At 40.4% G+C, this 25,671-nt stretch overlaps 1 protein-coding gene across 5 annotated transcripts in view; it reads left to right on the top strand.

Annotated features, from left to right (window-relative positions):
• The window catches only part of ewg (DNA-binding protein Ewg), a 170,370-nt gene that overhangs the window by 22,475 nt on the left and 122,224 nt on the right, over positions 1 to 25,671 (top strand). For 4 of the 5 annotated variants that reach the window (XM_071665803.1, XM_071665806.1, XM_071665802.1 and 1 more), the window contains exons 2-4: positions 2,581 to 2,649; positions 2,753 to 3,005; positions 3,913 to 4,037. In XM_071665803.1, coding sequence (XP_071521904.1) covers positions 2,587 to 2,649; positions 2,753 to 3,005; positions 3,913 to 4,037 — 441 coding nt within the window. In that variant the 5' untranslated portion in view covers positions 2,581 to 2,586. The remainder of the gene's footprint in view (positions 1 to 2,580; positions 2,650 to 2,752; positions 3,006 to 3,912; positions 4,038 to 25,671) is intronic. The other variant, XM_071665805.1, reaches the window with a different exon arrangement.

Below are 25,671 nucleotides of genomic sequence, written 5' to 3'. Positions count from 1 at the left end.
AATAGAGTGAATTGGAGCGATGTGGTATACCGGGATTGACGTGCTATCAGTGGATTGAATCATGGCATGTGAAGCGTCTGGGGTGAACCATGGAAAGCTGTGTAGGTATGTATATTTGCGTGTGTGGACGTATGTATATACATGTGTATGGGGGTGGGTTGGGCCATTTCTTTCTTCTGTTTCCTTGCGCTACCTCGCAAACGCGGGAGACAGCGAAAAAAAAAAAAAAAATGTACATATTCATACTTGCTTGCCTTCATCCATTCCTGGTGCTACCCCACTACCCCGTCCTTCAGTGAGATAGTACCAGGAAAACAGACAAAATAGTCCATGTTTGTTCACACCCTTGTCTCTAGCTGTTATGTGTAATGCACTGAAACCATAGTTCCCTATCCACATCCAGGCCCCACAGACCTTTTCATGGTTTACCCCCAGACGCTTCACATACCCTGGTTCAGTCAATTGACAGCATTTCATCCCCGTTATACCACATCGTTCTAGTTCACTCTATTCCTTGCATGCCTCACCCTCCTTATGTAAGGCCCGATCACTCAGAATATTTTTACTCCATCCTTCCACCTCTAATTTGATGTCCCACTTCTCCTTGTTCCCCCCACCTCTGACACATGTATCCTCTTTGTCAATCTTTTCCCTTTTCATTCTCTCCATATGTCCTAACCATTTCAACACACACTCTTCTGCTGTCTCAACCACACACTTTTTATTTCCACACATCTCTCTTATCCTTTCATTACTTAATCAAACCACCTCACACCACATAATGTCCTCAAGCATTTCATTTCCAACACATCCACTCTCCTCTGGACAATCCTATCTATAGCTTATTCCACACAATAGTATAATATTGTTGGAGCCACTATTCCTTCAAACATACCCATTTTTGCTCCCTGAGATAACTTTCTCTCCCACACATTCTTGATTGCTCCCAGAATCTTTGCTTGCCCCCTCCCCCACCCTGTGACTCAATTCTGCTTCCATGGTTCTATTCATTGCTAATTCCTCTCTCAGATATTTAAAACACTTTACTACCTCCAATTTCTCATCATTCAAACTTACATAATTAACTTGTCCCCCAACCTTACCGAACCTGACAACCTTGCTCTTATTTACATTAACTCTCAACTTTCTGCTTTCACATACTTTTCCAAACTCAGTCACCAACTTCTGTAGTTTCTCACTGGAATCAGCCACCAGAGCTGTATCATTGGTGACAACAACTGACTCACTTCCCAGGCCCTCTCATCCCCAACAGACTGCATACTCGCCCCTCTCACCAAAACTCTTGCATTCACCTCCTTAACTATAATCATATTGTAGGTATGATAGCTCTATAAGGATTTTCATGAAGTGTATTTTACATATTTTGAGATAATAATTGACACGGAAGTGCATTCTTTATCAAAGTTTTGTATGGAATAGTTAAGAAACAGTTGGGATGTGCTTATCCTTGTGAAGCTGGTGCTTAGATATTACCCATTAACCCTTAAATGGTGGCAGAAATAAAGTTGCCCATGATTTAGACTAGAAAACAAGATCTTCAGATATTGTTTGCCATTATGTTATGAAAGAAATCTTTGTAAAAGTTGTATTTATATGTTTATGATTACCCCAGTACCAGTTTCTATGAGGAAGTCTCTATATTACCTTGCACCTATATAAAGCTCCTGCAGTTCAAGGCCACAGTACTTCCAGGAGCAAGGAAATGTAGAGTCCTCAAGAGTGAGACTTTCTTTTATGAGACTAGTACAGTCTTACCAAAGGTGGTTTTTCACTCATTGTTTAGCCTGTTGCAGATGGAGCTATTGGTGACACCTGCATGTAAAAGTATAGGATTTATTGAAAAAAGTAAGCTCATTTAGCTGACAGGGCAATAGTGTAGTGCATAAGTTAACACGTAGATCCCCTAGCAAGGGCTGGTGGAGTAAAGGAGGAGTGTCTCTAACACAAATGCAGTTATGGCTTGTATTACTACCGTGTATTTATAAAAAAAAATACATTTGAATATATAGGATGAGCTAATGTGTGTAATGATATGTGTAATTCCCATGTTAGAGGTGGTGAGGAAGTGGGATGGGGTGAGACTTATGACCCTCTTTTACTGAGTGACAGTTATCAGTATAATTGTTTTTATTTAGAAGCTTTTACACACGTTTGTATTTATACTCATATTTACATTTATGTACATGTATGTTTACACCAAAATTACTTTTAGGAAGTGATAGTCGATGTAATATGCACCTATAGTTATCAAAAGATGTTAAACGGCCAGATAGATGTTAAAATGTTGGTGGGTTGTTCAAAATAAGCCATAAAAATTGGCACTTGTGAATTCTGTAGTCAGTCATGTAGTTCAGCATATGATAACTATTATTTAAAGATTAAACTTGTTTTTTATATTTGGTGTACTTGACCTGTTTTCCTTAGTAGATTTTCATGTTCATGTCTGTTCACTTGTATTTGTATTTCTCTCTTTCAGTGATATGTATATTCATAAGTGAATGTTTATATTATGTACCCTAGCATTCCTTCAGTATGTTACTTAGCTATCTCTGTTTTCAGCTGGTGATGAACAGTGTTGATGCATCGGCCTTACGGGGATGGCGCGTGGCATTGGCAGGGGGGCAGCAGGTGAATAGCACTCTGACTTTTATTGAATACCTATTTTAAGGCTAGAAATTGTGATTCAATGTGTTAAACTTCATAACTCCATGATGATTGTGATTGCTTACAGCTGGTGATGAACAGTGTGGGAGCTTCAGGACTGGCTGGCATGACAGGCAGTGGAGGGGCAGTTGACCCACTTGGTGAAGATGGAGGGGGAGGGGGTGGGCCAGGTGATAATGTCACAACCCACATAGCAGGAACCAGTGACGATGATGATGATGATGTACCATCCTCTCCAGGAAGTTTTGAGGATGATGATGGGTCGCTTCCAGGAGAAGACGACGTGACCGCCCAATTAGCGGCGGCAGGTGGGTGGTCAGGTGAGATAAGAAAGCTGTGTTTTTTCTTGGTGGTGGAGGGAACCAATAGAAAGCCATGATGTCTGCACGAGAGAAGTTTTGCAGATTCTGGCATTAGATGGACCTAGGTTATATTCATATCAAGAAAGTGTTTTGTAAACATGTAGAATAATGATATTTGTTTTTTCTTTTTGGAGTATTTGCCATATTCATACCCAGAGTATAGACACTGCTATGTCATGAGTATTTATATTAATTACTTTGAGTTTTGCAGAAAGGAGAAATTCATAAATTAATTATTATCTGTGTTTGTGTTATTGTATTAGGTGCACATCTCACTTGTTTGTGAAATTTGGGAAAATATGGGGAAAAGGCTTCTCTCATGCACCTTCATGCAGAAGTTGGTGAAGGGAAGGGCAATAGAAGAAAAATCAAGAGCACTGCATGATATTCTCTTCCTGACAGCTGTCAGGTGTATTTATTATTTACTTTTTTCTCTGGTTAACCTATGAATTTACTAACTTGCAGAATGATTGTGATTTTTTATGATTGAACATAGTCAGGTTTATTTATTTCCTAAATGCATGTTACTTTTTTTTATTTACTATGGAGGGAAGAAGGCATTTTCTTTACATTTTATTTACTTTGGTGTACAAAACCTGGATTAATGTACTCTGTAGTTTGATAGTGATTTTTTTAAGTTAGCATGACATTGCATTTTTCAATTAATTTTGTGTTTGATTTGAACTCTTAAATAAGTTTATGTGATTATCATCTAGATTTTATTTTTGTCTTCCATTTCATTGAAGCCACTTAGAAGCTTTGTGTCAAATCATCATGGAAAGTTAAGAACTTGCCCATCTCCCGTTCCCTCCACCGAGGAGAGGATAGGGCTTTTATTTGTTTTTTCTCCCTTTGCATGGTACAGGGCCAGTTGGGGTTGCTGCAGCTGCTGCCATTGCCTCAGCCAAAAAGCGTAAAAGACAACACAGTTTTGAACTCAACCCATCTATCCGTAAAAGACAACAGACACGATTGTTAAGAAAACTGAAGGTGAGTGTCTGTTCATGGTATTAGATTCCAGATTGTTAGACATTTTCATTTTGGAGTATGGGGTTTAGATTTTTGAAATTATGTGGAAACAAGTGGTTTTTGATAGCTTTGCACTGTCACATGATAGATATGTTTTCAATTTAGATTTAAATGCTCTCCATTAGATTTTAGATAAATGAAATGTGCGTTATTTTCTGCATAAGTTCTGCACAGTACTGTTCTTCAGTTATTAGTACAGTATAGATAGGAATGTTGTTAAGTGAAGAGTGTCATGGATTGTGCTATATTGTATCCACTTTGTGCCTAACAGCTAATTCGATAAGGCAACTGTTCACCTCTGAAAGAATCATTGGTCATCAGGATGCTAACAGGTCATGCCTTTAAATTATGTCTAAATCTGTCTGCTTCTTTTGGTTTTTCATTAATTATTTTCTTGTTTTCACATCAGGGTGGCATGTTCAGAATCTTTCCCGAACATTTATTTGCTTTTTACATTTATGCTTTCAGTGGTTGAAAACCAAACAAAAATAATTAGAATGTTTTTTGGAGGCTTGGTGATATAGCTATTATATAGGCACAACAGCTACTGATAAAACAAGTAGAAGGGAAACAAAATGTGAGATTAGGAGCATGGTAGTGCTTAGGAACTTGAGGGCATGTAGTTGACTGTTAGTTTTACTATGTACTGATTGAGCCCCGGGAAAGTACTATTAGTAAAAACTTTTCGAAGCTTTAAGCAATCTTTGTTACTTGACAGTGCATAGATTATGAATTATCATTACTTTGGAGTCAGGAAAGTCAGGTGATCCAGATTAACCTATGAACAAGAATCCACAAAATTTGTCACGCAACAGCATATCAGGGGAAAAAAAAAAAAAAAAAAACCAGGAATGAAAAGAAATGGATTTTTGTAAATGTATTACTCTTGTATGGTATGTTGTTAATCAGATTAACCTGCACAGTGCTATGGACATTACTGTACTGTTACATAGCAGGGTGCTATGAATTTTATCTAGGCATGTGATTCCCTGCCAAAAGTTGAACTCTTCATACATTTTGAGCTCTGTTGGCTGGCATATAGATGGCAGTGTAAACAATGTTTGAGTCACTGGGGTTGCTTGGAGGCTTCAGTAACCCCATTGTGACTATGTTGGGAGGGTGTGTTCCAGTTTTAGGGACAAGCTGAGTCTGTGGTGTCCTGCTCTACCAGTAGTACCGACTACCATACGCTTTGGCACCCTTACTTAGGATTAGCAAATCCAGTGAATAGTTTCTTCATAAATGCTTAACTATTAACTCAGAAAAAAGGATACTGATTTTGACTTGTTTTTCTGCACCACAACATTGATAAAAGCTATGAAAGTGGTAGACGGTGTGCAAAAATTTTTATAAACTAAGAATGGTTAGCATTCACCCTTAAGAGTGTTTGAGTACACTTTGTTGTGTAAGGTAGTGTGATTGAGTGATTAATGAAAGGGTAAGAGAGAAGTGTTGTAATACAAGGTTGTGGTTGAGAGTGGTGAAGAGGGTGTGATGAAAAGGTTTAGACATATCAAGAGAATGAGAGAAGAAAGGCAGACAAAGAGGATATATTTGTCAGAAATGGAGGGAATAATGAGAATGGGTAGACTAGATTGGATGAGGATTGATAGAGTGAAAGATATTTTGAGTCATGGGTTACAGAACTTGAATGAGGATGAAAGATGTCCACAGGGTAGAGTGAATTGGAATGTTGTGTTATATGTACTGACATTGGACTGAACCCAGGTATGTGAAGTGTCCTGGGTAAAGCATGAAAAGTTCTGTGGGGTCTGATTGTGGATAGGGGGTTTGGTTTTGATTCATTACACATGGCAGCTAGAGAATGGTTGTGAACAGATGTGGTCTTTCTTTGTTCCCGGTGATGTTTCACTTATATAGGAAACGGTGATCATGTATGAAAAAATTTGGTTTAAGGGAATTGAAACATTGAAAAATGATACAAAACACTTGCTGTCTCAGAAACAGTTGATTGTAGAGCACTGAACCAGTTGCAGAATTTTTGTCTCATATACTGTAGACTGCAGAATAGTAGATGTATTTTGATAGGTAATTATAGGCACTTGATAGGTATTTATAGGGGCAAAGGTAAAGGGGATATAGGTAAGTGATTAAATTACAGAGGCATAAGTTTGTTGAGTATTCCTGGGAAATTATATGGGAGGTTATTGATTGAGAGGGTGAAGGCATGTACAGAGCATCAGATTGGGGAGGAGCAGTGTAGTTTGAGAAGTGGTAGAGGTTGTGTGGATCAGGTGTTTGCTTTGAAGAATGTATGTGAGAAATACTTAGAAAAACAGATGGATTTGTATGTAGCATTTATGGATCTTTGTGGAAGGTTTTAAGAGTATATCGTATGGGAGGTAAGTTGATAGAAGCAGTGAAAAGTTTTTATTGAGGATGTATGGCATGTGTACGAGTAGGAAGAGAGGAAAGTGATTGGTTCTCAGTGAATGTCAGTTTGTGGCAGGGGTGTGTGGTGTCTCCATAGTTGTTTAATTTGTTTATGGATAGGGTTGTTAGGGAGGTGAATGCAAGAGTTTTGGAGAGAGGGGCAAGTAAGCAGTCTGTTGTGGATGAGAGGGCTCGGGAAGTGTCATTTGTTGTTCGTTGATGGTACAGCGCTGGTGGGTGATTCGGGTGAGAAACTGCAAAGGTTGGTGACTGCGTTTGGTAAAGTGTGTGAAAGAAGAAGGCTGAGAGTAAATGTGAATAAGAGCAAGGTTATTAGGTACAGTAGGGTTGAGGGGCAAGTTAATTGGGAGGTAAGTTTGAATGGAGAAAATCTGGAGGAAGTAAAGTGTTTTAGATATCTGGCAGTGGACTTAGCAGTGGATGGAATCATAGAAGCGGAAGTGAGTCGCAGGGTGGGGGAGGGGGCGAAGGTTCTGGGAGCGTCAAAGAATGTGTGGAACGTGAGAACATTATCTCTGAGAGCAAAAATTGGTATGTTTGAAGGAATAGTGGTTCTAACAGTGTTATATGGTTGTGAGGCTTGCACTATAGATAGGGTTGTGTGGAGGAGGGGAATGTGTTGGAAATGAAATGTTTGAGGACAATATGGGGTTTAAGGTGGTTTGTTCAAGCAAGTAATGAAAGGATAAGAGAGATGTGTGGTAATAAAAAGAGTGTGGTTGAGATAGCAGAAGAGGATGTATTGAAATGGTTTGGACACATAGAGAGAATGAATGAGGAAAGATTGACGAAGAGGATATATGTGTCAGAGGTGAAGGGAACAAGGAGAAGCAGGAGGCCAAATTGGGGATGGAAGGATGGAGTAAAAAACATTTTGAGCAATCGGGGCCTGACATGCAGGAGGGTGAAAGGCATGCAAGGAATAGAGTGAATTGGAACAATGTGGTATACTGGTGTCGACATGCTGCCAATGGATTGAACCAGTGCCTGTGAAGCGATTGAACCAGGGCATGTGAAGCATCTGGGGTAAACCATGGAAGGGTTTGTGGGGTCTGGATGTGGAAAGGGAGTTGTGGTTTCGGTGCATTACACATTACAGCTAGAGACTGAGTGTGATGGAATATGGTCTTTTTGTCTTTTCGTGACGCTACCTTGCTGAAGGGGTGGGGCAGTGCTTGTGGAAAGGGAGTTTAGTGCATTACACATAACAGCTAGAGACTGTGATCCACTGTGGTCTTTTTATCTTTTCCTGGCGCTACCTTGCTGAAGGGGTGGGGCAATGCTGTTTCCTGTGAGGCGGGGTGGCGACGGGAATGGATTTGGGCAGCAGGTGTGAATGTGTACATGTGTATATATGTTTATATCTGTGTATGTGTATGTATGTATACGTTGAAAGTTATATGTATGTATATGTGTGTGTAAGGGCGTTTATGTATATATATGTGTATATGAGTGGTTGGGCCATTCTGTCTGTTTCCTTGAGCTACCTTGCTGATGTGGGAAGCAGCGATTAAGTATAATCATAATAATAATATGAAGTGAAAAAAAATATGAGGTGAAAAAAAGGGCAAATGAGAGTTGGGGTGAGAGACTATCAGTAAATTTTAGGGAGAATAAAAAGATGTTCTGGAAGGAGGTAAATAGGGTGCGTAAGACAAGGGAGCAAATGGGAACTTCAGTGAAGGGCGTAAATGGGGAGGTGATAACAAGTAGTGGTGATGTGAGAAGGAGATGGAATGAGTATTTTGAAGGTTTGTTGAATGTGTCTGATGACAGAGTGGCAGATATAGGGTGTTTGGGTCGAGGTGGTGTGCAAAGTGAGAGGGTTAGGGAAAATGATTTGGTAAACAGAGAAGAGGTAGTAAAAGCTTTGCGGAAGATGAAAGCCGGCAAGGCAGCAGGTTTGGATGGTATTGCAGTGGAATTTATTAAAAAAGGGGGTGACTGTATTGTTGACTGGTTGGTAAGGTTATTTAATGTATGTATGACTCATGGTGAGGTGCCTGAGGATTGGCGGAATGCGTGCATAGTGCCATTGTACAAAGGCAAAGGGGATAAGAGTGAGTGCTCAAATTACAGAGGTATAAGTTTGTTGAGTATTCCTGGTAAATTATATGGGAGGGTATTGATTGAGAGGGTGAAGGCATGTACAGAGCATCAGATTGGGGAAGAGCAGTGTGGTTTCAGAAGTGGTAGAGGATGTGTGGATCAGGTGTTTGCTTTGAAGAATGTATGTGAGAAATACTTAGAAAAGCAAATGGATTTGTATGTAGCATTTATGGATCTGGAGAAGGCATATGATAGAGTTGATAGAGATGCTCTGTGGAAGGTATTAAGAATATATGGTGTGGGAGGCAAGTTGTTAGAAGCAGTGAAAAGTTTTTATCGAGGATGTAAGGCATGTGTACGTGTAGGAAGAGAGGAAAGTGATTGGTTCTCAGTGAATGTAGGTTTGCGGCAGGGGTGTGTGATGTCTCCATGGTTGTTTAATTTGTTTATGGATGGGGTTGTTAGGGAGGTAAATGCAAGAGTCTTGGAAAGAGGGGCAAGTATGAAGTCTGTTGGGGATGAGAGAGCTTGGGAAGTGAGTCAGTTGTTGTTCGCTGATGATACAGCGCTGGTGGCGGATTCATGTGAGAAACTGCAGAAGCTGGTGACTGAGTTTGGTAAAGTGTGTGGAAGAAGAAAGTTAAGAGTAAATGTGAATAAGAGCAAGGTTATTAGGTACAGTAGGGTTGAGGGTCAAGTCAATTGGGAGGTGAGTTTGAATGGAGAAAAACTGGAGGAAGTGAAGTGTTTTAGATATCTGGGAGTGGATCTGTCAGCGGATGGAACCATGGAAGCGGAAGTGGATCATAGGGTGGGGGAGGGGGCGAAAATTTTGGGAGCCTTGAAAAATGTGTGGAAGTCGAGAACATTATCTCGGAAAGCAAAAATGGGTATGTCTGAAGGAATAGTGGTTCCAACAATGTTGTATGGTTGCGAGGCGTGGGCTATGGATAGAGTTGTGCGTAGGAGGATGGATGTGCTGGAAATGAGATGTTTGAGGACAATGTGTGGTGTGAGGTGGTTTGATCGAGTAAGTAACGTAAGGGTAAGAGAGATGTGTGGAAATAAAAAGAGCGTGGTTGAGAGAGCAGAAGAGGGTGTTTTGAAATGGTTTGGTCACATGGAGAGAATGAGTGAGGAAAGATTGACCAAGAGGATATATGTGTCGGAGGTGGAGGGAACGAGGAGAAGAGGGAGACCAAATTGGAGGTGGAAAGATGGAGTGAAAAGGATTTTGTGTGATCGGGGCCTGAACATGCAGGAGGGTGAAAGGAGGGCAAGGAATAGAGTGAATTGGAGCGATGTGGTATACAGGGGTTGACGTGCTGTCAGTGGATTGAATCAAGGCATGTGAAGCGTCCGGGGTAAACCATGGAAAGCTGTGTAGGTATGTATATTTGCGTGTGTGGACGTGTGTATGTACATGTGTATGGGGGGGGTTGGGCCATTTCTTTCTTTTGTTTCCTTGCGCTACCTCGCAACTGCGGGAGACAGCGACGAGGTATAAAAAAAAAAAAAAAAAAAAATAATATGAATTATAGGAGCATTGTTATCTGCAATATATTGTATTCATAGTTATTTTAAAGATTATGAAAATGGATTAAGAGTAGATATCTGACTTCCATTGTTACATTGAACAGGAATTAATGACATTCAGAAAATTCTTACTTTTATTTTCTTTATTTGTAATTACCCCTGGACCAATTTTTATGTAAGAGTTCTTGTGTTACCCAGGACCTTTGAAAGGCTCCAGCAGGTCAAGGCTGTGCTACTTCCAGGTGCAGGAAATGTAGACTCCTTCGAAGTGAAAAGTTTTTTGGGGAGACAGTACTCCCAGTGATATATCCTCGCCAAAATAGATTTTTCATTCATGATATAACTTTAAGCAGGCGGAGACTGGTAACACAAATGTGCTTACTTATGATATCCATCTTGAGTTTTTCAGGAAGATCATTTAATTTCAAGATTAACATAAGTATAGTGCAGAATATATGTTGTTGATAAATCAGAGCCTCATAGTCAATTTATGGGTAAATTTAATTCATCTGTGAGTCCTTAGTATATTTGAACCTCAGTTAATGCATTTTTGATATTTATTGTTTTGGCTTTGTGAAATCTTTGCGTGCCTGTTTAATATTTGTGGTAACATGTTTTTCCTATTCATTGGTCTGCGGTCAGCTTTTCACTCTACTCCTACACCAGTTTGCTTTAATCTGCATATACATCAGTGTTTGACTCGTATGCTGAGTTGTTCTTTTTCTCTTATTCTTGCCTTCTAATAGGAGAGTATAAAGTGCAGTTTTAGATGTAAATGTAATATATAAGTGTACTGTATGAAGATAGTGTAAAAGCTAGTGAGAGCATTCACCAGTAAAAGCAGATACTGATGGACATGGTGGGGAAGGGTGGGATGAAGTTTTAGTGAGAGTCTTAATGTAGTACTACAGCTGCATTTAGCGGCACTAATTGGTGGTGCTTACTTTTTTATTAATGTTATTGTCTGCATTGTTTATTTTCTGCTTTTAGTGAAACAATTCATTGATTTGCATGATTTTAAAGGTCAAGAATATGTTTGCTGTTCTTAGATCTGTTTCTTATGCTGATTCCGAAAAAGTCTATTTTTCTCAATCAGGTCAAATTTCCAAAATTAATCACTTTCAAAAAATTTTCATTTTCAGTTTTATTGGCAGATTGGATTCATCTAATGGAATAATTTAATTGCTATATACATGTAGGCCTTGCAGGTTGTTCTTATAGATCTAAAAAGAGATACAAAATACAAAAATAGGCTAATGAGGGATGAATGGCCTCTTCAAGGACTTTCTCTAGTGCTTGGCAGACACCACATCCCTTTTTAGACGCCAGCAGTAGTTGGCCAGGAAGTTGATATCCCATCAGCCTTGATAGTGTACCTCTATTACTTGGATGTCCTTGTGAAAACTTTCCTCCTACTCTTCACTGAAGTAACCACTGTTTTTTGGAAAAAAGTCCAGATGAGACTGAGGAAGTGCATTTTTACTAACGTGTGCACCTAGTCAGTGGAAACTCTCCATCAGCTCATCAATGGTTTTCTCATAATCTGGACTCCGGTGTTTGCCCAGGAAGTTTGCAGTGATTGACTTCAGAGCCAACCAAACAGAGAGTTCAGTGAGATTCAATGCTTGATTGAAGTGGGCATCCTGAATGGGCTCTTATATCTGAGGACCATTAGATATCCCCGCTTTCAGTTTTCCCAACTTACACTTGGAAACTTCTGTCGCAGAAAAGTGAATCCCCTGCCTTCTTTATCCCGTGTTTTCACAAAGTCCTTCATGAGGCCAAGTTTGATGTGCAGTGGCGGGAGTAGAATCTTGTGCGGTTCAGCGAGAGGGTGGGACAGAAAATTGTGTGAGCCAGGTTGTAATCCCTGTCTTAACTGCCACTCTTGTCGAATATAATGCTGGTCATCTGTCCGGGTGTCCCACAGGCACATGAAGCATGGATGCTTTGTGTGCCCACCTTGAAGACCTAGAATGAAACCAACTACCTTGAGATCTCCATAGTTCAACCTGTCATGGTCCTTGTAGTTGAGAGTGGAAAGCAGACGCTCCATGCTTTTGTGGGTCTCCCCCATTTCAACTGAGTGTATGACATGGATTGAAGTTAACTTGTTGCCATTGTTCAGAAGGACTCCCTTGAGACTTCTACTCAATGAATCAGTGAAAAGTCTTCATTCTATCCATAGAGTCACTTCAAACCCATTGATTTAGTCAAGTCAGCGATGTTGTTGCAATAGACCAGCAAAGATGTCTTATCGAATGAAAAGAATTTTTTGGAACTCTTTCCCTTGGTTCCTATACCAAAAGAATGCTGTCTATGTTTCCAACAGACATTTCTCATGAAGGCGTGAACCTAACAACTGAGCAGACTCCTTGGACAGGTTCAAGTCTCATGTCAGATCATTGAGCTCAACTTGACTCAGTGGCACTAGATGGTCCTCCTCCCCTTGCTCGAATGTACCAGACTTATCTTCGTTGGTTGCATCTCCAGCCTTGGATTCAGAAGATGATTCCATGTTGACATCAGGTTCAGGAACAGGAACACCTGGACCATGGGGGACTGGTTTTATTGCTTATGGAATATCTGGGTAATGAACATGATGCTTACTCTTGCAATTGATGCCCTGCAGATCTGTCATGCAGAAATAACAGTTTGTAGTATGATCTTTCCCTTCCCTCCACACAATCAGAACACCAAATGGCATACTCTTCTTTGTTTTGTTCCTCCAATTCTATAGGTTTTGAACACGTTTTGTAACAAATATGAGGGGCAAATGGTTTATTTTGTTTGCCTAGTTTTACTCCAAAGTAAGCATGATATGACTTCTTCACAAAATGTGTAATTCTTGATTGACAGACTAAAAGAGTCACCTTTCCACAGATATAGCAGAATCTGTCAGGGTGGTTCTTACACTTTCGATTCATTGTAGTATCAATTTAGATCTGAAATGAAGAAAAATAGGTTATTTTAAAGGCACCTATGACAAGTTAGGATGAAAACATTATTCATAAAGGCCAGTTCAGTAATACCAAGTGAGACATGTTAGTCCTTTTTCAAATCTCTCATATCTAAAAAACCTGACCTGATTGAGAAAAATGTGGTTCATATTTGAATTCAGCATACAAAACTTATTCAAAATCAGTTGAAAAAACTTTCACCTTTGAAAAAGTTTTGAAATGCAGGCCAGTGAATTATCAGTATAAAGTTTTTAGAGAAACAGTTATAGCATGAAATTTTTAGAGAAAGTTAATCATTGATTGCTAGTTCTTTAAAAGCTCTAATGCTAAAATTTTATTTGCCACCTGCACTCTCTATTAAAAAAGACATAGGTAGCATTAGGTGCAAGATGATCATGAAATCACCATGTAGATGTTGTAGCTGTAATTTGTTTGACAGACTCTCTTCATCTAGTGTGCTGCTTGTTGCAAAACATGTTATTGTCTGTTATGAATAGTTGTGTGTGTGTATGCCAGACCCACCATCTGTCTGTTTGTGTGTAACCACCATCTCTCTTTTGCATAGCTTGAGGAGTTCCACACAAGTGGAATCCCACATCTTGAACTTCATTACACAGTCAGTCTCTCGTGCCCTTGTACACAGTTATGATTTATGATTTCATTACCTGCTTTATTCAATTCATCCACTGCCGGACAACATAAAAGTATTGCAATACATCCTCTCCATCAAATTCCCCACTCACTCTCCTGTTATGGACTGTGGGTGCACTATTTTTGAAAGATGCCGCAACAAGAAACTTGCATGAAAAGAAGTCAGATGTTGAAAGTTGTCAGAGCATGGGTGACTGGAACAAGACAGTCATATGAAAAGCAAATGCTGACTGCATATAAAAGTTTAAAAATTTGTTAAAGAGTGTTGAATGGCTGCAAGGTATGAGCTGTAGATAAGGATGTCAGAGGAGGGTGAATGAAATGTTTGAGGTCAATATGTGGTGTGAGATAGTTTGATCGAGTGAGTATTATAGGGATAAGAGAGATGTGTGGTAATATGAAGAATATAGCTTAGAGAGCTGAAGGTGTACTGGAATAATTTGGTTGTACAGAGAAATGGAGTGAGGTATTTTTCAAGAAGTGGAGGGGAATAGAAGATAGGGGAGACATAATTGGAGGTGGAAGAATGAGGGAAAGAGATTTTTAGAGCTTGGGGCCTGAACATGCAGGAGGATGAAAGGTGTGCATGGGATAGAATGGACAGGAGTAATTTAGTATACAGGGGGTAATGAGTCAGTGGACTTAACCAGGGCATATGAAGCAACTAGGGTAAACCATGGAAAGGTATGTGGTGCCTGATTGTGGATAGGGGATGTGGTTTTGTTACATTACACTTGACAGCTAGAGAATAGAGGTGAGTGAATGAGAGCTTTCTTTTTCTGTTCATGGTGCCTCCTTACTAATGTGGGAAACAAAGAACAAGTACGAAGGAAACAAGATGTGACATGAGGTCAAAAGGCGCTTGGGCTGAAAAAGGGGGAAATGAGAGTTTAGATGAGGAAGTCTCTGCAGTCTTCAGGGAGAATTAAGAAAATGTTTTGGTTAGAAGGTTAATAGTGTGAGGAAAGCAAAGGAACAAATTGGAACTTCGTTAAATGAGCAAGTATTTATAGGCACAATGAGTTGAAGAGGAGATGAAGTGAATGCTTTGAAGGACTGTTGAAAGTATTTGATGATAGGGTGGCATATGTAGGATGTTTGGTTTGGGGAGGTAAATCTGGTGAGAGCTTCAGGGTAAGTGGTTTGGTGAAAAGAAAAGAGTGAGCATTGGATGGTAGTATAGTTAAATTTCTTCAAGCAGAAGGGGGGGTATGATACTAATTGATTAGTTAGGATTTTAAATGGATATGGAGATCTTGGTCAGGTGCCTGAGGGTTGGTTGAAAGCATGCATGGTGCCATTGTATAGAGGAAAGGGAGACAAAACTGAGTGCTCAAATTACAGAGTTTGTTGAATGTACTTGGTAAGTTGTGTGGATGAATGGTAATGGAAAGGATAGTAGCACGCACAGTGTCAGACTGGGGAAGAACAATGTCGTTCCAGGAATGGTGGAGGATATATGTATCAGTTGTTTGCTTTGAAGAATGTGTCAGAAATATTGAAGAGAAACAGAAGGATTTGTTTGTGGCAGTTATGATCTGGAGAAAGCATATGATGGCATCAGTTGAAATGCTTTGAGGAAAATGTTACAAAAATATGGTGTGGAAGGAAACTTATGAGAAGCAGTGAGGAGTTTTTATTAAGAGAGTAAGGCATCTGTAAGATTAGGTAGAGAAGGGCATGAGTGGTTGTAGATGAAGGTTTATCTTCAGTGTTCACCATGGGTATTTGATTTGTGCATGGATGGGTCGGTGAGGGAAGTACATTCAAGGGTCTTTGAGAGAGGGCAGGTTTGCAGTCTGTAGTGGGTAAGGAGGCCTGGGAAGCGAGTCAGTTGTAGATGACTTGGTGCTGGTGGCAGATTTGAGTGAGTACTGCAGTTGTTGTTGTCAGAGTTTGAGAGAGTGTGTGTGAAAGGAGGAAGTTTAGATTATATGTTATTAAAAGCAAGGATATTAAGTTTAGCAGTGCAAAGGGACAGGTTAGTTGGGGTGTGAATTTTAACGTAGAAAACTTGGAGAAGTGAAGTGTTGTATATACCTAGGAATGGACATGGCAGCAATTAGAAGCATGGAGGTGAAGGTTAGTCATAGGGTGGGTGATGGGGTGAAAGTTCTGGGAGCATTGAGGAATTTATGGAAAGAGAGGTCAGTATTTGGGAGGATGAAAATGGATATGTTTGAAGGTTTAGTAGTCCCAGCAATGTTGTATAGATGCAAGGCATATGCTTTAGATGAGAATGTGCAGAAGATGGTGTTGGAAATGAAATATTTATGGACATTGTGTGAGGAGGTTTGATCGAGTAAGTAATGAAAAGGGATGAGGGAGATGTGGTAATAAGTTTATGGTTGCGAGAGCTGAGGAGGGTATGCTGAAATGAATGAATGAGGAGAGTAGACTGTAATGGGAGGGGACAGGTAGAAGGGGTAGATGAAAGGATGAAGTGAATAAAATTTTGAGTGCTTAGGGTCAGAACACGTGGGAGGGTGAAAAACTTGTACAGGATAATGAGAACTGGAACAGCATTTTATACAAGGGACAACATGCTTCCATTGGACTGATCCAGGACATATGAAGCAGCCTGGGGAAACCACGGAAAAGTCCATGGGACCTGTAGTTTGGATGCATAAGACATAACTGATAGAGAATGAATGTGAGGCTTCTTTGTTCCTGGCTCTACATCAATAGTATGGGAAATGGCAAACAAGTAGGAAGGAAGATAAAGAAAGATTAATGTACAGGTATGTCTAGGTTTACGTGTATTTGATTTACGGCATTTTTAGAATAATTTGCACAGTCTCTTTACACTTTTTTTATTTATGCGGGCCTAAATTTGGAATAATGTGATCATCATTGGGCTGGCAGTGCATCAGTGTGGCAAGAAGCATATGTGAGCATGGCATGGATACATTGTACAGTCATGGAGGGCTACAGTATTTTGTGTTATGGTATGATGTATATTGCACATGTTTTACCTCCTGCATTTTACCACCACAGTGTCGTTTAAGTTCTCCTGGTACCAGCATTTCTAAGAAGGCTAAGGTCTCTGCCACTGAGGTTAAGATAGATTTGCTCTAACATTATGGGAAAGGTGAATGAAGAACTGATATTAAGCATGCCCTTGGACTTAGTGGGTCTACTTTATGGACTATTCATGATAATGCAAGGATGGTTTAAGACAGTACCAACAGTGGTATATTAATTAGATCATCAGGACAATGTACTCTTGAAGTTTGATTATGGAGAGAATGGAATGAATATTGAGCACACGGATCAAACACCAAACTCTCGAAAATGTTCCCGTCAGCTTGCTTGTGATACATGGGTTCACATGAGGAAGACAGACAACAGGAGGCCTGATTGGCCCACAGCTGGGCTGTCTGGTGAAAGAAAAAAGAATTTTAATTTGACAAGAAATTGTAATTCTGCTCATCAGTTTTTTAAGCTATCACCAACTCCTTGCTGCTGAACATTACCCTTCTAGTGTCCCTGTTACTGCTGTCGTTTATACAGTTTACTTCTGGTGCTTTTCTCAGAGTATACACGTATTTATGAAATATGTATAAATGACTTCAGAAGGTATTTATAGTCTTAGCATATAAATAGATAAATACAAATGGTGAAGAGCTTGTAGATTTGTGTGCTGAAAAAGGACTGGTGATTGGGAATACCTGGTTTAGAAAGAGAGATATACATAAGCATACATATGTAAGTAGGAGAGATGGCCAGAGAGCGTTATTGAATTACATGTTAATTGATAAGTGCACGAAAGAGAGACTTTTGGATGTTTATGTGCTGAGAGGTGCAACTGGAGGGATGTCTGATCATTATCTTGTGGAGGCAAATGTGAAGATTTGTAGAGGTTTTCAGAAAGGAAGAGAGAATGTTGGGGTGAAGAGGGTGGTGAGAGTAAGTGAGCTTGGGAAGGAGACTTGTGTGAGGAATTACCAGGAGAGACTGAGTACAGAATGGAAAAAGGTGAGAACAAAGGATGTAAGGGGAGTGGGGGAGGAATGGGATGTATTTAGGGAAGCAGTGATGGCTTACGCAAGGTATGCTTGTGGCATGAGAAGCGTGGGAGGTGGGCAGATTAGAAAGGTAGCGAGTGGTGGGATGAAGAAGTAAGATTATTAGTGAAAGAGAAGAGAGAGGCATTTGGATGATTTTTGCAGGGAAATAATGCAAATGAGTTGGAGATGTATAAAAGAAAAAGGCAGGAGGTCAAGGGAAAGGTGCAAGAGGTGAAAAAGAGGGCAAATGAGAGTTCGGGTGAGAGAGTATCATTAAATTTTAGGGAGAATAAAAAGATGTTTTGGAAGGAGGTAAATAAAGTGCATAAGACAAAGGAACAAATGGGAACTTCAGTAAAGGGGGCTAATGGGGAGGTGATAACAAGTAGTGGTGATGTGAGAAGGAGATGGAGTGAGTAAAATATTTTGAAGGTTTGTTGAATGTGTTAGATGATAGAGTGGCAGATATAGGGTGTTTTGGTCGAGGTGGTGTGCAAAGTGAGAGGGTTGGGGAGAATGATTTGGTAAACAGAGAAGAGGTAGTAAAAGCTTTGCGGAAGGTGAAATCTGGCAAGGCACTGGGTTTGGATGGTATTGCAGTGGAATTTATAAAAAAAAGGGGGTGACTGTATTGTTGACTGGTTGGTAAGGTTATTTTATGTATGTATGACTCATGGTGAGGTGCCTGAGCATTGGCAGAATGCTTGCATAGTGCCATTGTACAAAGGCAAAGGGGATAAAAGTGAGTGCTCAAATTACAGAGGTATAAGTTTGTTGAGTATTCCTGGTAAATTATATGGGAGGGTATTGATTAAGAGGGTGAAGGCATGTACAGAGCATCAGACTGGGGAAGAGCAGTGTGGTTTGAGAAGTGGTAGAGGATGTGTGGATCAGGTGTTTGCTTTGAAGAATGTGTGTGAGAAATACTTAGAAAAACAAATGGATTTGTATGTAGCATTTATGGATCTGGAGAAGGCATATGATAGAGTTGATAGAGGTGCTCTGTGGAAGGTATTAAGAATATATGGTGTGGGAGGCAAGTTGTTAGAAGCAGTGAAAAGTTTTTATCGAGGATGAAAGGCATGTGTACATGTAGGAAGAGAGGAAAGTGATTGGTTCTCAGTGAATGTAGGTTTGCGGCAGGGGTGTGTGATGTCTCCGTGGTTGTTTAATTTGTTTATGGATGGGGTTGTTAGGGAGGTGAATGCAAGAGTTTTGGATAGAGTGGCAAGTATGCAGTCTGTTGGGGATGAGAGAACTTGGGAAGTGAGTCAGTTGTTGTTCGCTGAAGATACAGTGCTGGTGGCTGATTCATGTGAGAAACTGCAGAAGCTGGTGACTGAGTTTGGTAAAGTGTGTGAAAGAAGAAAGCTGAGAGTAAATGTGAATAAGAGCAAGGTTATTAGGTTCAGTAGCGTTTAGGGTCAAGTCAAATGGGAGGTAATTTTGAATGGAGAAAAGCTGGAGGAAGTGAAGTGTTTTAGATACATTGAAGTGGATTTGGCAGCGGAAATGAGACACAGGGTGGGGAAGGGGGCGAAGGTTCTGGGTGTGTTGAAGAATGTGTATGAGGCAAGAATGTTATCTCAGAAAGCAAAAGTGGGTATGTTTTATGGAATAGTGGTTTCAAGAATGTTATATGGTTGTGAGGCATGGGCTATAGAAAATGTTGTGTGAAGGAGGGTGGATATGTTGGAAATGAGATGTTTGAGGACAATATGTGGTTTGCTCGAGTAATTAATGAAATGGTAGGAGAGAGATGTGTTAATAAAAAGAGCATGGTTGAGAGAGCAGAAGAGGGTGTATTGAAATGATTTTGTCACATGGAGAGAATGAGTAAGGATAGATTGACAAATAGGATATATGTGTCAGAGGTGGAGGGAGCGAGGAGATGTGGGAGACCACATTGGAGGTGGAAAGATTGAAAATGAGGGCACATGAGAGTTGGGGTGAGAGAGTATCATTAAATTTTATGGAGAATAAAAAGATGTTTTGGAAGGAGGTAAATAAAGTGCTTAAGACAAAGGAACAAATGGGAACTTCAGTGAAGGGGGCTAATGGGGAGGTGATAACCAGTAGTGGTGATGTGAGAAGGAGATGGGGTGAGTATTTTGAAGGTTTGTTGAATGTGTTTGATGATAGAGTGGCAGATATAGGGTGTTTTGGTTGAGGTGGTGTGCAAAGTGAGAGGGTTAGGGAGAATGATTTGGTAAACAGATAAGAGGTAGTAAAAGCTTTGTGGAAGATGAAAGCCAGCAAAAGTGGGTTTGGATGGTATTACAGTGGAATTTATTAAAAAAGGGGGTGACTGTATTGTTGACTGGTTGGTAAGGATATTTAATGTATGTATGACTCATAGTGAGGTGCCTGAGGATTGGCGGAATGCTTGCATAGTGCCATTGTACAAAGGCAAAGGGGATAAGAGTGAGTGCTCAAATTACAGAGGAAGTGAAGTGTTTTAGATATCTGGGAGTGGATCTGGCAGCGGATGGAACCATGGAAGCGGAAGTGGATCATAGGGTGGGGGAGGGGGCGAAAATTCTGGGAGCCTTGAAGAATGTGTGGAAGTCGAGAACATTATCTCAGAAAGCAAAAATGGGTATGTTTGAAGGAATAGTGGTTCCAACAATGTTGTATGGTTGCGAGGCGTGGGCTATGGATAGAGTTGTGCGCAGGAGGATGGATGTGCTGGAAATGAGATGTTTGAGGACAATATGTGGTGTGAGGTGGTTTGATTGAGTAAGTAACTTAAGGGTAAGAGAGATGTGTGGAAATAAAAAGAGCGTGGTTGAGAGAGCAGAAGAGGGTGTTTTGAAATGGTTCGGGCACATGGAGAGAATGAGTGAGGAAAGATTGACCAAGAGAATATATGTGTCGGAGGTGGAGGGAACGAGGAGAAGAGGGAGACCAAATTGGAGGTGGAAAGATGGAGTGAAAAAGATTTTGTGTGATCGGGGCCTGAACATGCAGGAGGGTGAAAGGAGGGCAAGGAATAGAGGGATTTGGAGCGATGTGGTATACCGGGGTTGACGTGCTGGCAGTGGATTGAATCAAGGCATGTGAAGCGTCTGGGGTAAACCATGGAAAGCTGTGTAGGTATGTATATTTGCGTGTGTGGACGTATGTATATACATGTGTATGGGGGTGGGTTGGGCCATTTCTTTCGTTTGTTTCCTTGCGCTACCTCGCAAACGCGGGAGACAGCGACAAATAAAAAAAAAAAAAAAAAAGTTGAGTATTCCTGAGAGATTATGTGGGAGGGTATTGATTGATAGGGTGAAGGCCTGTACAGAGCATCAGATTGGGAAAGAGCAGTGTGGATTCAGAAGTGGTAGAGGATGCGTGGATCAGGTGTTTGCTTTGAAGAATGTATGTGAGAAATACATAGAAAAGCAAATGGATTTGTATGTAGCATTTATGGATCTGGAGAAGGCATATGACAGAGTTGATAGAGATGCTCTGTGGAAGGTATTAAGAATATTGTGTGGAAGGCAAGTCGTTAGAACCAGTGAAAAGTTTTTATCGAGGATGTAAGGCATGTGTACATGTAGGAAGAGAGGAAAGTGATTGGTTCTCAGTGAATGTTGTTTTGCGGCAGGGGTGTGTGTTGTCTCCATGGTTGTTTAATTTGTTTATGAATGGGGCTGTCAGTGAGGTGAATGGAAGAGTTTTGGAAAGAGGGGCAAGTAAGCAGTCTGTTGTAGATGAGAGGGCTTGGGAAGTGAGTCAGTTATTGTTCGTTGATGATACAGTGCTGGTGGCTGATTCTTGTGAGAAACTTCAGAAGCTGGTGACTGAGTTTGGTAAAGTGTGTGAAAGAAGAAAGCTGAGAGTAAATATGAATAAGAGCAAGGTTATTAGGTTCAGTAGGGTTGAGGGTCAAGTCAAATGGGAGGTAATTTTGAATTGAGAAAAGCTGGAGGAAGTGAAGTGTTTTAGATATATTGAAGTGGATTTGGCAGCGGAAATGAGACACAGGGTGGGGAAGGGGGCGAAGGTTCTAAGTGTGTTGAAGAATGTGTATGAAGCAAGAATGTTATCTCAGAAAGCAAAAATGGGTATGTTTTATGGAATAGTGGTTTCAAGAATGTTATATGGCTGTGAGGCATGGGCTATAGAAAATGTTGTGTGAAGGAGGGTGGATATGTTGGAAATGAGATGTTTGAGGACAATATGTGGTTTGCTCGAGTAATTAATGAAAGGGTAGGAGAGAGATGTGTTAATAAAAAGAGCATGGTTGAGAGAGCAGAAGAGGGTGTATTGAAATGATTTTGTCACATGGAGAGAATGAGTAAGGATAGATTGACAAATAGGATATATGTGTCAGAGGTGGAGGGAACGAGATGTGGGAGACCACATTGGAGGTGAAAAGATTGAAAATGAGGGCACATGAGAGTTGGGGTTAGAGGGTGTCATTAAATTTTATGGAGAATAAAAAGATGTTTTGGAATGAGGTAAAGTGTGTAAGATAAGGGGACAAATGGGAACTTCAGTGAAGGGGGCTAATGGGGAGGTGATAACTAGTAGTGGTAATGTGAGAAGGAGATGGGGTGAGTATTTTGAAGGTTTGTTGAATGTGTTTGATGTTAGAGTGGCAGATATAGGGTGTTTTGGTTGAGATGGTTTGCAAAGTGAGAGGGTTAGGGAAAATGATTTGCTAAACAGAGAAAAGGTAGTAAAAGTTTTGCGGAAGATGAAAGCCGGCAAGGCAGCAGGTTTGGATGGTATTGCATTGGAATTTATAAAAAAAGGGGGGTGACTGTATTGTTGACTGGTTGGTAAGGTTATTTAATGTATGTATGACTCATGGTGAGGTGCCTGAGGATTTGCGGAATGCTTGCATAGTGCCATTGTACAAAGGCAAAGGGGATAAAAGTGAGTGCTCAAATTATAGAGGTATAAGTTTGTTGAGTATTCCTGGGAAGTTATATGGAAGGGTATTGATTGAGAGGGTGAAGGCATGTGTAGAACATCAGATTGGGGAAGAGCAATGTGGTTTGAGAAGTGGTAGAGGATGTGTGGGTCAGGTGTTTGCTTTGAAAAATGTATGAGAGAAATACTTAGAAAAGTAAATGGATTTGTATGTAGCATTTATGGATCTGGAGAAGTTATATGATAGAGTTGACAGAGATACTTTGTGGAAGGTATTATATATGGTGTTGGAGGCAAGTTGTTAGAAGCAGTGAAAAGTTTTTATCAAGGATGTAATGCATGTGTACATGTAGGAAAGTGATTGGTTCTCAGTGAATGTAGGTTTGCGGCAGAGGTGTGTGATGTCTCCATGGTTGTTTAATTTGTTTATGGATGGAGTTGTTAGAGAGGTAAATGCAAGAGTTTTGGAAAGAGGGGCAAATATGCAGTCTGTTGTGGATGAGAGAGCTTGGGAAGTGAGTCAATTGTTGTTCGCTGATGATACAGCGCTGGTGGCTGATTCATGTGCGAAACTGCAGAAGCTGGTGACTGAGTTTTGTAAAGTGTGTGAAAGAAGAAAGCTGAGAGTAAATATGAATAAGAGCAAGGTTATTAGGTTCAGTAGGGTTGAGGGTCAAGTCAAATGGGAGGTAATTTTGAATTGAGAAAAGCTGGAGGAAGTGAAGTGTTTTAGATACATTGAAGTGGATTTGGCAGCGGAAATGAGACACAGGGTGGGGAAGGGGGCGAAGGTTCTGGGTGTGTTGAAGAATGTGTATGAGGCAAGAATGTTATCTCTGAAAGCAAAAGTGGGTATGTTTTATGGAATAGTGGTTTCAAGAATGTTATATGGTTGTGAGGCATGGGCTATAGAAAATGTTGTGTGACGGAGGGTGGATATGTTGGAAATGAGATGTTTGAGGACAATATGTGGTTTGCTCGAGTAATTAATGAAATTGTAGGAGAGAGATGTGTTAATAAAAAGAGCATGGTTGAGAGAGCAGAAGAGGGTGTATTGAAATGATTTTGTCACATGGAGAGAATGAGTAAGGATAGATTGACAAATAGGATATATGTGTCAGAGATGGAGGGAGCGAGATGTGGGAGACCACATTGGAGGTGGAAAGATTGAAAATGAGGGCACATGAGAGTTGGGGTGAGAGAGTATCATTAAATTTTATGGAGAATAAAAAGATGTTTTGGAAGGAGGTAAATAAAGTGCTTAAGACAAAGGAACAAATGGGAACTTCAGTGAAGGGGGCTAATGGGGAGGTGATAACCAGTAGTGGTGATGTGAGAAGGAGATGGGGTGAGTATTTTGAAGGTTTGTTGAATGTGTTTGATGATAGAGTGGCAGATATAGGGTGTTTTGGTTGAGGTGGTGTGCAAAGTGAGAGGGTTAGGGAGAATGATTTGGTAAACAGATAAGAGGTAGTAAAAGCTTTGTGGAAGATGAAAGCCAGCAAAAGTGGGTTTGGATGGTATTACAGTGGAATTTATTAAAAAAGGGGATGACTGTATTATTGACTGGTTGGTAAGGATATTCAATGTATGTATGACTCATGGTGAGGTGCCTGAGGATTGGCGGAATGCTTGCATAGTGCCATTGTACAAAGGCAAAGGGGATAAAAGTGAGTGCTCAAATTACAGAGGTATACGTTTGTTGAGTATTCCTGAGAGATTATGTGGGAGGGTATTGATTGATAGGGTGAAGGCCTGTACAGAGCATCAGATTGGGAAAGAGCAGTGTGGATTCAGAAGTGGTAGAGGATGCGTGGATCAGGTGTTTGCTTTGAAGAATGTATGTGAGAAATACACAGAAAAGCAAATGGATTTGTATGTAGCATTTATGGATCTGGATAAGGCATATGACAGAGTTGATAGAGATGCTCTGTGGAAGGTATTAAGAATATTGTGTGGAAGGCAAGTCGTTAGAACCAATGAAAAGTTTCTATAGAGGATGTAAGGCATGTGTACATGTAGGAAGAGAGGAAAGTGACTGGTTCTCAGTGAATGTTGTTTTGCGGCATGGGTGTGATGTCTCCATGGTTGTTTAATTTGTTTATGAATGGGGCTGTCAGTGAGGTGAATGGAAGAGTTTTGGAAAGAGGGGCAAGTAAGCAGTCTGTTGTGGATGAGAGGGCTTGGGAAGTGAGTCAGTTATTGTTCGTTGATGATACAGTGCTGGTGGCTGATTCTTGTGAGAAACTTCAGAAGCTGGTGACTGAGTTTGGTAAAATGTGTGAAAGAAGAAAGCTGAGAGTAAATATGAATAAGAGCAAGGTTATTAGGTTCAGTAGGGTTGAGGGTCAAGTCAAATGGGAGGTAATTTTGAATTGAGAAAAGCTGGAGGAAGTGAAGTGTTTTAGATATATTGAAGTGGATTTGGCAGCGGAAATGAGACACAGGGTGGGGAAGGGGGCGAAGGTTCTAGGTGTGTTGAAGAATGTGTATTAGGCAAGAATGTTATCTCAGAAAGCAAAAGTGGGTATGTTTTATGGAATAGTGGTTTCAAGAATGTTATATGGTTGTGAGGCATGGGCTATAGAAAATGTGTGACGGAGGGTGGATATGTTGGAAATGAGATGTTTGAGGACAATATGTGGTTTGCTCGAGTAATTAATGAAATGGTAGGAGAGAGATGTGTTAATAAAAAGAGCATGGTTGAGAGAGCAGAAGAGGGTGTATTGAAATGATTTTGTCACATGGAGAGAATGAGTAAGGATAGATTGACAAATAGGATATATGTGTCAGAGATGGAGGGAGCGAGATGTGGGAGACCACATTGGAGGTGGAAAAGATTGAAAAATGAGGGCACATTAGAGTTGGGGTAGAGAGTATCATTAAATTTTATGGAGAATAAAAAGATGTTTTGGAAGGAGGTAAATAAAGTGCTTAAGGCAAAGGGAACAAATGGGAACTTCAGTGAAGGGGGCTAATGGGGAGGTGATAACCAGTAGTGGTGATGTGAGAAGGAGATGGGGTGAGTATTTTGAAGGTTTGTTGAATGTGTTTGATGATAGAGTGGCAGATATAGGGTGTTTTGGTTGAGGTGGTGTGCAA

This window comes from Panulirus ornatus, chromosome 10 (assembly GCF_036320965.1).
Source record: "Panulirus ornatus isolate Po-2019 chromosome 10, ASM3632096v1, whole genome shotgun sequence".
Classification (NCBI taxonomy): domain Eukaryota; kingdom Metazoa; phylum Arthropoda; class Malacostraca; order Decapoda; family Palinuridae; genus Panulirus; species Panulirus ornatus.
The sequence above is the reverse complement of the archived record's forward strand: the minus strand, read 5'-3'. Positions and strand labels throughout refer to the sequence as shown.